Source organism: Microcebus murinus, chromosome 6 (assembly GCF_040939455.1).
Source record: "Microcebus murinus isolate Inina chromosome 6, M.murinus_Inina_mat1.0, whole genome shotgun sequence".
Taxonomy (NCBI): domain Eukaryota; kingdom Metazoa; phylum Chordata; class Mammalia; order Primates; family Cheirogaleidae; genus Microcebus; species Microcebus murinus.
Genome location: NC_134109.1, coordinates 63,170,942 through 63,186,000, shown reverse-complemented (window position 1 = coordinate 63,186,000; position 15,059 = coordinate 63,170,942). Strand labels below are relative to the sequence as shown.

General features: G+C 31.7%; 1 protein-coding gene and 1 long non-coding RNA gene across 3 annotated transcripts in view; one reads left to right on the top strand and one right to left on the bottom strand.

Annotated features, from left to right (window-relative positions):
• The window catches only part of SCFD1 (sec1 family domain containing 1), a 101,859-nt gene that overhangs the window by 75,385 nt on the left and 11,415 nt on the right, over nucleotides 1–15,059 (top strand). Inside the window, exons 19-23 of the mRNA XM_012773470.3 lie at nucleotides 704–779; nucleotides 7,181–7,234; nucleotides 10,881–10,933; nucleotides 13,413–13,446; nucleotides 14,189–14,254. Of these exons, the coding sequence (XP_012628924.1) occupies nucleotides 704–779; nucleotides 7,181–7,234; nucleotides 10,881–10,933; nucleotides 13,413–13,446; nucleotides 14,189–14,254 (283 nt within the window). The remainder of the gene's footprint in view (nucleotides 1–703; nucleotides 780–7,180; nucleotides 7,235–10,880; nucleotides 10,934–13,412; nucleotides 13,447–14,188; nucleotides 14,255–15,059) is intronic.
• The window catches only part of LOC105875971 (uncharacterized), a 47,058-nt gene continuing 39,623 nt past the window's right edge, over nucleotides 7,625–15,059 (bottom strand). Inside the window, exon 5 of one of the 2 annotated variants that reach the window (XR_012919735.1) lies at nucleotides 7,625–7,987. This is a non-coding gene — a long non-coding RNA (uncharacterized LOC105875971). Of the gene's footprint in view, nucleotides 7,988–13,372; nucleotides 13,475–15,059 lie in introns of those variants that run through there. The other variant, XR_012919736.1, reaches the window with a different exon arrangement.

Genomic DNA, 15,059 nt, shown 5'->3' with positions numbered 1-15,059 from the left:
CTCACAACTCATCCTTTGATCCCATGTGAAAAACTGAACCATTTATAAACAAGGTATGGCAAGTCATTTGTTGGGGTTCTTTTTGTTGTTTAAAATTCAGATAACATTCTTCAGAGTTGAGGCAAAACTCACTAAAAGTGTACTGTGCTTCACGCTTTTATACAGTAGATTTTATGTATTGAGGGAGAAGACAGTATACAGTGCAGGAATGGATCCAGCTACTATGATATAAAGAACACAGTAACATTTGACCTACTCGTAATATTTACAGGCATATATATTTTCAATGTATTAGTATAGTTGAAATGATTTACAAGTTGTCTGATTTACTTTCTTTATATTTATTGTTTTAGCCTTAAGGTAATCAGTAAGGCAAGCAATTCTCAAATTATAATTTGCCTAAAACTATTGCTAAGCCTACACAATAAAGGTGTTTATTTTGATGGCAACTCTTTATTTTTATATTTTTAAATAATTACTAATCAGAGTATTTTATTACTATTTTGTTGTTAAATAAAATTGCAGCAGTGATATCTATGGCAGCAGAAATTCTCAAGACCCTTCTGTTTAGTGAAAAACAAAGGTGGTAGGTATAGTGAAGCATCAGCATGTGGTGTGTCATCAGACAAATATTTTATCTGTAACAAATTGAAGAGGCAATTTATACTTAGCGTGGTCCTCCTTCTCTTTTGCTCCTACTTAGTCTCTTATCACGAGTCATGAATACAGGATCACAATTTGTGATGGAAGGAGTGAAGAACCTGGTTTTGAAACAGCAAGTAAGTACACCTATTAGAAAACATACTGTTAATTTTTAAACGAAAGTGCTGACAGGTTAACTACTCAGGAGGATTTCTAGAATTTTTCAATGAATAATTAGGAATAAAATAAAATCAAGGAGTCCTTTATTGGTATATATAAGGATATCAGGTTATTTTCACATGTATAGCTCAGAGCTCTGTAATTTTTATGCTTTTATTAAAAAAATTTGCTCATTTGGACTTTATTTACCATTTTGATTTTTAACTACCATCAAGTCTGTGAAAATACATTAATTGAAAAAATGAAATTAACCTATTTGAACAATGAACTGCTACAAAATATCATTTGTTTTAACATATACTCATTAATAAGCTAATGAACTTCATAGTCTAAAGTCCTGTGTAAATTAGAATAAATAAAATTATTATAAGTAGAATTTATATTTGGGGGTAATAAAACTACAGCTTAGATTTCACATTTTGTATTTTTTTAGTCTTTAATTTTACATATAGTATATTTTTAAATGATTTTTATGTTTCTGTGGTTTTTCTGTTATTCCGATGTGTAGATATTCTGCCTCAGAGTCATCATTAATTGGTTTCTTTTCAAAACAGATTTTTTACTTTTTATTATGGAAATCTTAATATATGCATTATCAGACTCTCCTAAACCCTTCCATACTCAACATCCATTCTTATTTCATCTACCCCATGTGTTTTATATTTATTTTTACTGGAATATTTTAAGGCCAATCTGAGACGTAATTATTTACAAAAATACTCAGTTTGTAATGAGAAGTATGAAAAAAAATGAGATCTTTTTCTGAACTCCTTTCACATTTTTATCTTTATTATAATATTTACTTATATTTTACATAGACATTCTTTATTTGTGTTTTACTTCTTCATAAGCTTTTTGAGTGCAAGGAATTTTTTCCCCATTTTTGGATTTTTCATAGCACTTTATGTAAAGTAGGATTTTTAAATTTAAAGTAGGTTCTTTATTCAGAGTCTTTATTTGAATAAATGAATAACATTTTATTATAAAAACCACGTAGTACTGATAAAGAACAATGAAAAATCCTAATTTGCTTCATTTAATTAAAAGACTGATTACTTTCCAAACTTTCCCTTCAGATACATTCCAGATTAAATTATTTCCCAAGTACTTGGGAATACATTTTAGCCTCATTATCCCTTTCAGAAATTATTGTCAATCCCTCTCATTCTACCTCTCTCCTGGTAAGGAGCTACTACCAAATACTTAATCAACTTTTTTACTGGTTCACAGTACTACCCTGAGTCAGCTCATCTTGACTTTCTTGACTATAAAAGGTAAAAAGACACAATAGGAAGTTTGGGCACATTACAGACCAACGTGCTACACTTTACGGGTTAGCAGTTTAGCCTAGAACCACTCTTATTAACTGTTGACAAGATGACTTTGTTTTGTGCGACAAAAAGGAGATCAGCAATTTCTAAGGTAATGTCTGCCTTTGCTAGATAGACTGTTACATAACCACATGTAGTTTATTTTTAAGGAAAATTATGTATTTTTCTTAACATGTTACTGTTAGACATAAATGTCAATAGTGAGATTCCCTAAACAAAGTATTCCTTATAACATACAACTTTTAGCATTTAGGAATTACAGACTTTAATCATTAGAATGATCATGTTTTCGTTAACTTACTACCCTAGAGTCATGTGGTGTATGTCCCCAAATGATACCGGTAAAAGATGTCTAAATTGGTCTACTATTAAGTATTTTATTGTGCTAACACAAAAGTTTATTTAGAGTTCATAAAATACAAAAACGAATTATCCTTTATGACCTCAAATCCCTTAGCTTTTTTCTTAACATGGCAGATAACATACTGCTTTGACATAAGCAACTTCTCGCTTACAAAAATAAAATTTGAAATGATTGATGGTTACCCCATCTATATAACATTTCTGCCACCACTAGCAGAAGAGCCATGACATTTAAAGAAAAAAAATTAAGAATTAGAGGAAATATGTACTCACTGGGAGTGGGGATAGTTTATTTTATATTGTGAAGTAAAATTAAAAGTCATACTAAAAAAAGTTCAATATGATCTTTTTTGTTGCTGTTTAAAAACATAAAAAATAGATGGTACTGAAAGACATACACCAGGCTTTAAATATTAGTTTTTTGTGTGTAGGTATTCATTTCTGATGACATCAACCACATGATAAATTCCTGGAATTGAATTCTAGAATCAAAAGACATGGACATTTCTATTAAAAAATAATTGTTCTTAATGAATGTTACCAAATTACCCTCAAGTAAAGACGCTCTTATTCTAGAAATATTTAAACTCTTTAAAATCTATTTTAAAAGTTATATTACCCTAATATTTGAAAATTTAGAGGTACTGCAATGAGTGTTCTCAGGCAGGTTGAGAACTAAGAGTTCTAAGAACTAAGAGTTAAGAGATGTCAAAGAAGAGACTGCTAGAGAGACCAGTGCTGTCTGTTTCACACTTGGAATTTTTGCTTCTTAAATCTTTAAATATTGTTTTAGATTGTTTAACTGAATAAATAATTTATGCTATAAGTAAATTAGACAGAATAGGATTAACCATATCCAGTTTTCTAGGTCATTTATAAGAGCTTTTTATGTTTTCTGTGCAGCATAAGTTTTATGCATCACAAATATCAACTATCACATAAAACCAGTTGAATGATATTCACAGATTTGGAATCTGTTTGAGAATAATTGTACAAGAATGTGATGATGAATAATGTAGCACAAAGTTGCAGAATTTGAAAGTCTTCTGTTTCGCTTTCTTTGGCTTGTTTGCTGAAATAATCCGTCTTTTAAAAATGAATTAACAAATAAATTGCAAGCACTGGGAATCCATAGATTAAAAAAGACTTAAAAGACATATCTCAGTTGCCACAGATATGACCCTTAAGACTATGATTTGAACAAGAAAACTATAAAAATAATTTTATGCAACAGGAAATTTTAACACTGGATATTGAACTATGTGGTAATTATTTCACAATGTATACATAGATCAAAACATCACATTGTACACCCAAAATATATACAGTTTTTATGTCAATCAATCCTCAGTAATGTTGGGAGGGGAAATAAATTATTGTCAATTATTTTAAGTGGTGATAGTATCATGGGTTTTTAAGAGTTTTGTATAATATTTTGGATATATATACTGAAATATTTATGGCTAAAATGATTTTATATTGGGAACTTGTTTTAAAACAACCTAGGGGGTTGGGGAGTACGCGGCAATACAGACAAAATTTGCCATGAGTTGATAATTGTTGAAGCTGGGTGATGAAGGGGTGGATGTGTTTTATTGTATCCATGTAATCCTGTTTTCTTGATTTTATTGCCATGAACATAATATGGCTTTGTAAAAAATAACACTTTATATATTTTATGATTTCCTCATCTATAAGATAAGGGTGTTGGATTCACTCTGTAGATTCCCTTCTGGTTTATAATTTTCAAATTTTGAAAAGAGACAATCTATCTTATCCCCTCTCCTCCTTTCTTCACTTCACTGGCAACTTTATACCCTTTCTAATCATCGCTATATCCCTTACCCCTAGTGTATTTCCAGTGTCTGCACATTCCCTTTTATTCTTTACTTGACTGATAATAGCCTTCAAGTAGGTCCACATAGTACTTTTTCATTCTCCAGGGTTCTGATAATAAAGACAGCAGCAACTCTTGTCTGAACCCCACTGCCAGCCTCAGCATCAGAATATCATCCCAAGCCCAAGGCTCAAGAGGAAAGTTAGAAATAGTCACCATAGAGGAGCAGTTGGCAATATAGGTCAACAAATGGTTAATTCTCTGAGAATTCAGAGGGCAAAAAAAACCCTTTTCTGTTTTGGTTATAGAGCTGTATTATATTTCTTAAATTATCTTTTTTGTTTGTTTGTTTCTATGCAAATTTTAATTTCGTTTTTTTAAACAATTACACCATCAGAGATAAAGTTAACATTGTTTTTTACCTAAGCTTTTCCATGACTGAAATCATAAAATATGACTACAGTCATAAAACCAGGTAGGATTTTTAGAAAGCGATTTCTCACTATATTTTTTTCCAGGTAAAATTTCAAGTTCATGTATTTGAAATTTGAAGATTCAAGTTCAAAATTTCAAGTTCATGTATTTGAAATTTTACTGATAGTGATCTTTAATTTAGGATATTCATGTATATGAGACTCTCAAATTTGTATCTGTAATGGCTTTCTAATAAAAATGTAGGTGCTAACCTATACAGTGTTTTTTATTTTACTTCTAAACAGCAATTTCTAAGAACAAAGAAAAATGTGCTTGGGAATTTTTAAAACAATGGATTTTTCATTTGATTAAATTTCATTTATGCCTCTATTTTACTGAGGTATACAAATTTTTTTGTTTCTAAAGACAAGTCAGGTAACAGACTATTGAGCAAAGGAAATTATATGGTTTTATTTTGATGTTTTCTATTTGCTAGTGTGTTAGCTGCTAAAATCCAGTTTTTCAATCAGTAAAAGTTGATTAACTTTGTATAAATTAAATATATAATTGATTTTTTAAGCGATTATCTCAATTCAAGCTTTCATTTAGGCAAAGAATAGAGGCTAGGTAGAGCATTAGTTGATGACAGATCTCAGGAATTATTTCCAGAAGTACTCTTTCTAATGCCTTTAAAGAGATTATTTTTTATCCTCTATAAGTGAAGTGAATATTGTATGGTGCAACAGTGATCAATGATTTTTTGGTGTTATTTGGATACAAAGAAATTCTTTCACAAGCATAATAAAAATAATATGATTTTTATGGTTTATTGTTACATAATAAAGTTTCTAAACTTTTCTCCATTGCATAGACCTAATAGTGCAATTCAGGGAGCTGAACGCAGTGTAGATAGACAAATGGATATAAAATTGTAGTCATTTTAATAAAATTTTACAAAACTATAATGTTCTTTTGCTCCAGAATTTTTTTATTATTTGTTCATGCTATGTTGCAAAGTACTTCATCATCTTTTGTTGCTATTACTTGGAATAAATACATAACTGTAATTTTTCTCCTTTGGATAAAGCATTTTTATAGATTGAAATCTGCACCCAGTTTCTGTTTAGAGAAATTTATGATTTAGACTTACTCTTAAATGAACAAACTCAATTTTATTTGAAACAAAACTTAAAAGGTAAAATTTTGAGCTATTCTTTTTTAAATTCTAAATAGCATTCAGGAAGTATATTCAGTCAACTTGAACATTTGGTGCTTGTGTTTATATTTAAGAGTTCCTGGCCAACACAAATATCAAAGAATAATGAAATAGCTTTAATTTTACTTGCCTGAGACCATCTAAAGGGTTTTTACTTACCAATCTAGAGAAAGCATGATTTTCCTTAGTGCTAGTCTATTTTAGTAACAAAATGTTTTATGACCTAAGAAAATTAAAAATCCTTGTAAAATAGTAATGTGTTATCTACAGTGTTTTCAATAATCAGATTTAATGTTGCTTTTGTTGTATCAAGTCTCTAAAATACAGAAAGTACAATAGTTACAAAACTACAAAACTATTCTTTCAAAAACATCCTGTATAATTCACAGAGGAAATAGCAGTTCAAAATGAGCAGAATACCATTCCAGTAGGAATACACTTTGACTCAAGTCACTTAGTAAATGTTCTATACTTCATGTGTTATGTTCAAAATAATGGTAAGACTTGTCAGATTGAAATGTAACAACAGTATTTCTTATCCCAAGGCCTGTAAAGTATGTGGAGAGATAATCTTCTGCCAACACCAGTGTTGTACATTTAATGTTCAAAGTGGAATTTGTTCTGTAAGAAGACAATGCAGTACAACATTGAAAATTTGGAATGTATCCCAGGCAAAATACAAGTGGTCAATAGTTGTATATGTATCCATGTCCCCATTTTTCAAAATACACAAATATCCTTTAATTAAAAATCAATGCACTCTATTAGATCATTTAATCCCACACATTTTCACAAATTTTATTTTTAAAGAAAACTTACAATCCACAGAAAGGAAATGAAAAATACACTGGGATTCTTATCTGATCAAAATAAAAGTTTGCAATTACTAGTATTAAAAAGCAAACACCCAACAAAGTAAAAAGCCCAAACATACATTCGTACTAAAACCTGAATACAACTACACACATAAAGGAGCTTTTTATTTAGAATTATATTTTTTCTATGGAAACTTGTAGTGCCAAGGGTATTTATGTCTATGACATCATCTTTACCATTCACAGAATACTTAATCTTGGAATGTATTTAAATTAAAAGGTAAGTATACTTAACTGTGAAATGATTAAGTGGTTTGGTTAATAGAGAAGAACTTTGGTTTGTTATAAGATTTAACAAAATACTCACTAATCTGTTCCACAGAATCTACCTGTTACTCGTATTTTAGACAATCTGATGGAGATGAAGTCAAACCCCGTGAGTAGCATGTAACATTGTACTTGTAAATTCTTGAATGTATAAAACTGACTAGTATGAAAGATGATAAAACCAAATTGAGTTTGTTGTGAGCTTAAGCATAGCAGAGTACATGAGGGAAAGGAAAGAGTTTGTGTTCTCAAAGAGCCTTTTTTAGCCTTTATCACAGATACTAGGAATTGGTTTTTTCAGCTGCTACAACCATTCTGGCCAGCTTTCATTCAAATTTAATGTAGATTATATCCTATATATGTTTTTTTTTAATGTAAAATATATCCTAAGGAACAAGTTTCTGTAAATGAGAAAAGAACCAGTGAGCATCAGTTGGTATAATATAAAGAGCACTAGACCAATTTAATTTTATAAAAATTAAATTTAATGAAAATTAAATTAGGAGAGCAATGCATAGTAAAAAATTTAAGTGCATATGTTCAGATGGCACTAAATTCTTTGGAGCTAAAGAAATAAATTGAGACAAATCATTGGGCACAGAGACAAATGGATAAATATTGTTAGCATTTACTTAAGGAATGTGTTTCTAAGTTATCTGTTTACAATTCAAGAAAGGAATGTAAAAATCATCACAATCTGTTTCATAAAACAGCCCATCCTGTTACTGTGGCAACCAAAAAGTGGTTATTATCACAAGAGTCTAGAATCAAGAAAAGGCAGCATTATCCTACCCCTATTAAAACCATGGTTTGTTTTGATCTGAATCACCATAGACTTGCAGTGAGGTTGAGGATTCCAGACCTAAGAAAGAGGATGAGAACAGAATCTTCAGATTAATATGACCTTTTTTTATAGTAGTAAAAACTTGATTATAATAACATTAAAGGAAATTAACAAAACAAATTTTAAAATTCACTTGTGAAAACAAAGATACAGTGTAATAAAACACCCCAAAAGGGCAATTAATATTGCGAAAGGAATGGGAGAATTGTTTATAATGATAAGCTAAAAAGGGTTGTATTCTTCTGTCTGGGAATCATTAAAGATAAAGTGGTTTGCAATGAAGTAATAATAGACTTTGTCACTAAATCCTAGAATATGTGAAGAAGGGGCTGTTCTTAAAAAGGCTGAGAGAGATATACATTTATGAGGCATTATCTTAGAGAATACTGCTTCATAATAGGCAGTAAACTTCTGGACAATATTATCCCAAGCAATTATAAAGATTAAAAATAAATGCAAAATTTTAGACAGGTGCCAAGTACACAAAAGGTGAAGGAAGTTTAGGATATTTTGTTACTGCCCCTAATCTTGAAGTTGAGATGAAGAATAGTAACAATAATAATGATAATAGCTAACATTGATTATGTACTTATTTATGTGCCAGGAACCATTCAAAGTATTTTTGACCCTATTATATTATCTCATTTAATCCTCATTAGAACTTTTCAAAAAAAGTACTATTATTGGCCGGGCACGGTGGCTCACGCCTGTAATCCTAGCTCTCTGGGAGGCCGAGGCGGGCGGATTGCTCGAGGTCGGGAGTTCAAAACCAGCCTGAGCAAGAGCGAGACCCCGTCTCTACTATAAATGAAAGAAACTAATTGGCCAACTAATATATATAGAAAAAATTAGCCGGGCATGGTGGCGCATGCCTGTAGTCCCAGCTACTTGGGAGGCTGAGACAGAAGGATCGCTTGAGCCCAGGAGTCTGAGGTTGCTGTGAGCTAGGCTGACGCCACGGCACTCACTCTAGCCTAGGCAACAAAGTGAGACTCTGTCTCAAAAAAAAAAAAAAAAAAAAAGTACTATTATTTTTTTCATTTTATGGATGAGGAAATGATGGCCAAATAAAGTCAATTAACTTGCCCAAAGACACACAGCTAATAACTGAGAGTTGGGATTCTAACTAAAGGTCAGATTTTTTACCATTATGCCGTATTGATTAGGGCATGAATGATATGCCCATCATGAAATCATAGAACTGGAGAGTTGAAGGAAACATAAGTCATTTCAACAATGGAAGGGTGACAACCAAGAGATGTTAAGTGACTTCCAAATCACACTACTTTTAGTAGCAGAATTGGAAACAAAAACCCATTACTTCTATATTCCTGCCTATTGCTCATTCCAACATATACATTTCTTCTACATTTCTGTCATATACACACGGGTGACTAAATTGTGGGTGTTACTTAAATGTCCTGCCAAGTTATGAAGTTCATTTATCAGTTCCATTGACTTTGACTTTATATCTGAAGGCATATTACTGCAGACAGATATTTTTAATTAATTAGAAAAAGTAAATTTTTTTCTATTTTGAAATCACTTCTTTATCCATCTGCTAGGTGAGCCTGCTGCCTGCATTCTCTTATCCTTCTCCTGTTTCCAGATGGGCAAGTTGATTTAAAGGCACTGAAGAGATTAGCAAAATGCTAAAGAGCTTAGCAAAGTATACTAAATTAGACCTGGCAAGTGATCTTGAGTGTATCTATTTCAAATGCTTTAAAATGATACAACCTAATTCTAGATGCATTCTTACCAGTTACATTTGTTAAGTGGTTTCCTTTGATTTCTTAATTGATTAAATTGAAATTAGACAAGATATCAGATAGGTTTCATCTTGCCTTTTAAGTCTGGCTGATGGTGGTTTCTTAGAGCAAAGTGTTGAAAGATTCTGATACTACATTTGGAGTTATGGAGAGGGTTGTGATAAATTAGCAGTGTCCACCACTGGGTATAAGACTAAATAGTAACAACACACATAGTATATATGTCATTGATCAGGTTTTACTAGGACCATCCACAATCCAGAAAAGAATGAGTTTCTTTAGCTGATTATCCTATGGAAACAGACGCAGAGATTAGGAAGTAATTATATCATCAAGCAGTAGAACAGGACTTTCCAACTCCTTTAATATCAAGAAGCTAAGTTTCTAATTTAGTATAGAGGTGCACTACCCCTTATCCACAACCTCTGAAGTCCAAAAAGATTTTGTAAACTCATTTGATGGCAAAAAAAGCTCTTTAAAGATTTTATCTATTCTATCTTATGTTAATATAACCTGTTAGATGATAGGGTGCTGCCCACATCATATACAGTATATGCACAATATTACCTATCTAAATCTTTTTTAAATTCTAAATTCTGAAATACTTATAACACCAAAGGTTTCAGATAAGAGAGATTGTGAGCCTGTTTTGGGTATTCTGTATATTCAATAAAATCACAGACATATAAAAATAATATAATAAAAGTCTTAAAAAAAAAAAAAACCTAACTTAGCTATTTTCAAGCCACTAAAACAAGCATATTTTTGAGAAGCAGTAAGGCGAGGTGGTTAAGAAGCTTTTGGGCCTTGAAACTAGACTGCCTGGGCTCAAATTCTGAGTTCCCATACTTAATATAATAGTTATGTGATGTCAGGAAAGCTACATAACCTCTCTGTGCCCCAGCTTGGTCATCTGAAAATGGGGATAACAATAATACCTACCTGATGGACTATTAGGGGGATTAAGTGAATAATTTCATGTAAAGCATTTAGAATAAAGCTTAGCACATAGGAAGTGACCATTAGGTGTTAGGAGTGGTTATACATTCTAAAAAAATAGAGTCATTAAAATAAGATACTCTAATGCAAACTATGACCTTCTAAAGTCCATAGGTATAAGTAAAGTTCTATTTTTCTAATAGGAAACTGATGACTACAGATATTTTGATCCCAAAATGCTGCGGGGCAATGACAGGTAAGAAGCTTATGTCTTGTTTAATTTGTTGTGGATCTTTGCCTTCAAGAATAGAAGTATTGGTAGTAATATTCTCCAGGGATTAGGGGGTTGGGAGGGGCGGTAAACTCACAATTAATGGACTCGGTGAGCATTGTAGAAGGGAAGGCCATGCCTCTAATCCTCGCTTGGGTGAGGCAAAGACATAAAATGTAACCAAAATGTTTGTACCCTCATAATATCCTGAAATAAAAATTAACAAGAATGGAAATGATTTATTTTTTTATTATAAAGCAGCCCTTATTTTTAAAAATTCAAGCTATATAGAAAACTGGTAAGAAAACAGTGTGTATAATCTCATTTCCCAGAGATAATCACTAGTAATTTTATTTTAGCATTTTGGTGCTTTTCCTTCCAGGTATGCGCACACACACACACACACATCCATTTAAATGTTTATTGGTTTTTATGAAATGATAAGAGGTATTGCAAACTAAGCATGGGTGGGGGAGTTTGGATAATGTTGTTTTTAAATGAATGACCAAATGAAGAGATAGGAGTTTTATGTTGGGTACCAGTTGCGTTGTTTTTTATTTAACAGGTCCGTAAAATCCAAGTCCTAAGAACACTGCTATAAATTACACTTGATAGCAATGAAACATTCTATAAATAATTTGTGTTTTATGATAGGCATGCTATGGTAAGGTATTCTTTATTATGGATACTGTTTTTGAAGATTTAATTCATGGTGATATGATAAATAACCTACAAGATACAGAGAAACAATAGGCAGAATTAGGGGGCGCAGATGACTACTTGGAATGATTACCTCTAGCACTAAAACTTAGATGAAGGTAGTTTCCTGCTTATACCTTATATTTAGGATCTTTAGAACTTCATATTTGCTTTATCCCAAGCTTTCACATCCTTGTAGGTAGTTAGGACAAACAGTCTAGTCACTAGATTATTAAATTGTTTGATAACTTAAAGTATCCTCTTTTCTGAACATATCAGAAATACTACCAAAGTTGCATAAGAACTGCTGCAGTTTGCAAGAGAGAATTTGACAAAGACTCAATTATGAAAAGGGAAAATGAAGAGTGACTACTAATGGGTACAGGGCTTCTTTTAAGAGTGATAAAAATGTTCTGAAATCAGATAGTGATGGTTATACAACTCTGTAAATATGCCCAAAGCACTGAATTGTTCACTTTAAAAGAGTGAATTTGCAACTCTTTTCCTATGTTGATCATTCTCCAGCTTACATTTTTTCCTTCCTTGCATTCAGCTAACAAGTAGATACACAGTTGGCGTTCCACATCCATAGATTGAACCAACCGTGGATTGAAAATATTCAGGGAAAAAAGGGACGGTTGTATCTGTATTAATACCTGTACAGACCTTTTTTGTTGTCTTTATTCCCTAAACAATACTGAATATAAGGTAAACTATACAGTTTGCTATATTCTTTACATTTACATTGTATTAGGTATCATAAGTAATCTAGAGATGTCTTAAAGTATTAATATATGGGAAGATTTACATAGGTTGTGTGCACATATTACACCATTTTATATCAGGGACTTGAGCATCCATGGATTTTGGTATCTGTGGGAAAGGGTCCTGGAACCAGTCCCATGGATACCAAGAAGTGACTGTATTTTGCTTCTTAGAAACTTACTGAGAAACTTTTAATCCTAAATGTACTTTATGCATGATAATGATGATGAGTATTAGCATTGATAAGATATAAGCTTAGAGTTTCATTTTTAATAGTGCCTTCTCCTGAGCTATCTCATCTCAATTAAATTTTGGTTATTAATAACTAGTAATACTGTTCTGTTTATGTCTCCCCTTCCTCATCCCATATCTATTCTTAGAGGACTTTAAACACTGATGAGGCATTTCAAATCCTGTTAAGTCACACTGTATAGCACTCAAATCTGACTCACAAAAGCTTTTAAAAATGCCTTTATTAAAGATCTCTTAGATACCAAGAAGTATTTTTATAATAAATATAAGAAATAACAAGCTATAGCAAAATACAGATCCCTCTTCCCATTCTCCCTTTCATGAGTTATCTTTTCCATGCATGTGTTTATACAGTTTTTCCACAAATTTAGATATCCATAAATTACAATATTGTGTGTGGTGAAAATTTATTACATAAAATACATGCTTTATCAGTTCACCTTATACACTGACTTCCACTCATCCTGACAAGAGCTACTGCTCAGTCTTCTAAAATTTTATTTTAAAGTCATTAGGTTGCCAGATTCCCATTTAGACACTGAGATATCTACCTCTTCTAGTTTCTTCCTCTGCATTCCAATTCACTACCCAGCTCTGCAAAACTAAAGGACCCACCTTTCTAAGAGGGTGAAGGAAGTATAATTGTAAATACATGTCTAATAGTGCATATATGTGTGTTTCTCATACCTATTTTATCAGTAATAAAAGTCATAGGTGAATTTTTCAGTACAATTTTTCTTTATTACAGTTCAGTTCCCAGGAACAAAAATCCATTCCAAGAGGTAAGTTCTATATAAAATTTCTCTGCTCCTAGAAAGGAAAGATGAAGAGGTGACAAAGCAGTCTTAAAGACTATCATTGTTAGATTTATGCAGATTACCATACATTAATCCTAACTCTGTACACCCCAAGATTCCTTTAAAAAAATTATTCTCAGCAACTATATTTTTCTGATTTATAAATCTCTTAATATTTTAAGTTTAAAAGTAATTGACACAAATGATTAACAGAAAAAAACCTTTCATATTGCAGTAAGAGTTTTATGAGGGTGGAACTTTTTTCTAAAATGAGATTCCAAACATTTGTGAAGATATGACTGTTTTCATTGAAAAACAAACTTCTCAGAAAAAATGCAGCATCATATATTGAAAATTATATAAATGTTAGGTTTTCTAGTTTTCTTGCCTACAATAAATAACCTCAAATTCAAAAATATCCTTTGGAAAAAGCCCTTAGATTTATTTAGTGTTACTTAATTGAAGAATGTAGTTATTTTCTTCTAAATTATTTCTGAAAATCTCTACTTTTTACCACTCAGCCTTTATAAATGTATCGACTTCTTAGACATAAATTTTATAATTGAAGTAGCATAAGGTACTTAGAATGTGACCTTTGGCTAGCTAGTATTTTTTACCTCAATTGTAGAATAGGTTCCAGACTAAAAACCATGTTGCTTCACAGTTAAAACACTGTTTTAACTATTTCTTACAACTTACCTATTTTTTTTTCTGTTTGCATTTTTAGGCTATTGTTTTTGTGGTAGGAGGTGGCAACTACATTGAATATCAAAATCTTGTCGACTACATAAAGGTACATTTTGGCCTTTTTATTCTATCATTTGTTGGTTTCACAGTTCTGTGTCTTAAGACACTAGCATTTTCTGGTGGCTGTCCTGATCCTTACATAATTCCTTTTCTAAGAGGTAGGTTTAAAATCCTGCATATAGAGAAAAATATGCTTATTGTTTTCCTATTCCTATCACATTTACTTCTGGCCTAAAATTGTACTTGATCTGGAAAATAATGTATCTAATAATGCACTTTACAACAGTATATCTTAATATAACTTTAACTGCTTAGAGACCTCAAGCAAGCTCTTCTTCCCCTTGGTGAAATGATTTACAGAACTCGTCTGTTCCCATCCTATTGACTTAAGTAAGCAACATACTTTTAACAAACTTGAAATGTCTTTTTTTCCCCCCAGCAAACAGGAGTTTTAGAGGTAGCAAATTAGAAGTGGAGTGTTATTCAAAGCTGACAGCAGCAGGGAGTGACGGTTTGAATAGCAAAAACACCATTTAAAATGTAGGGGCAACAGAATTAGGTATTTTTACAGTGACATTTTATAATTTTCATTTATTCATTTAACATTAAATAATAATCACATAAAGCTTTAACAAAGGTAGAGGTTATGGTACAACAGGAGAACAAAACACATAAGCAGACATCACAGAGCTCCAAATCTGACAGTTCCAACTCCCAAGATCCTATCTTATTTGCATAAGATGGGCTTCATCTTCAGATCATAAACCACCAAAATATATGTAAGATACCTTGGTTTTAGAGGAGCCCCAGTCATATACAAGGAAGGGGTTTTTATATCCCGCTGGTTTCAT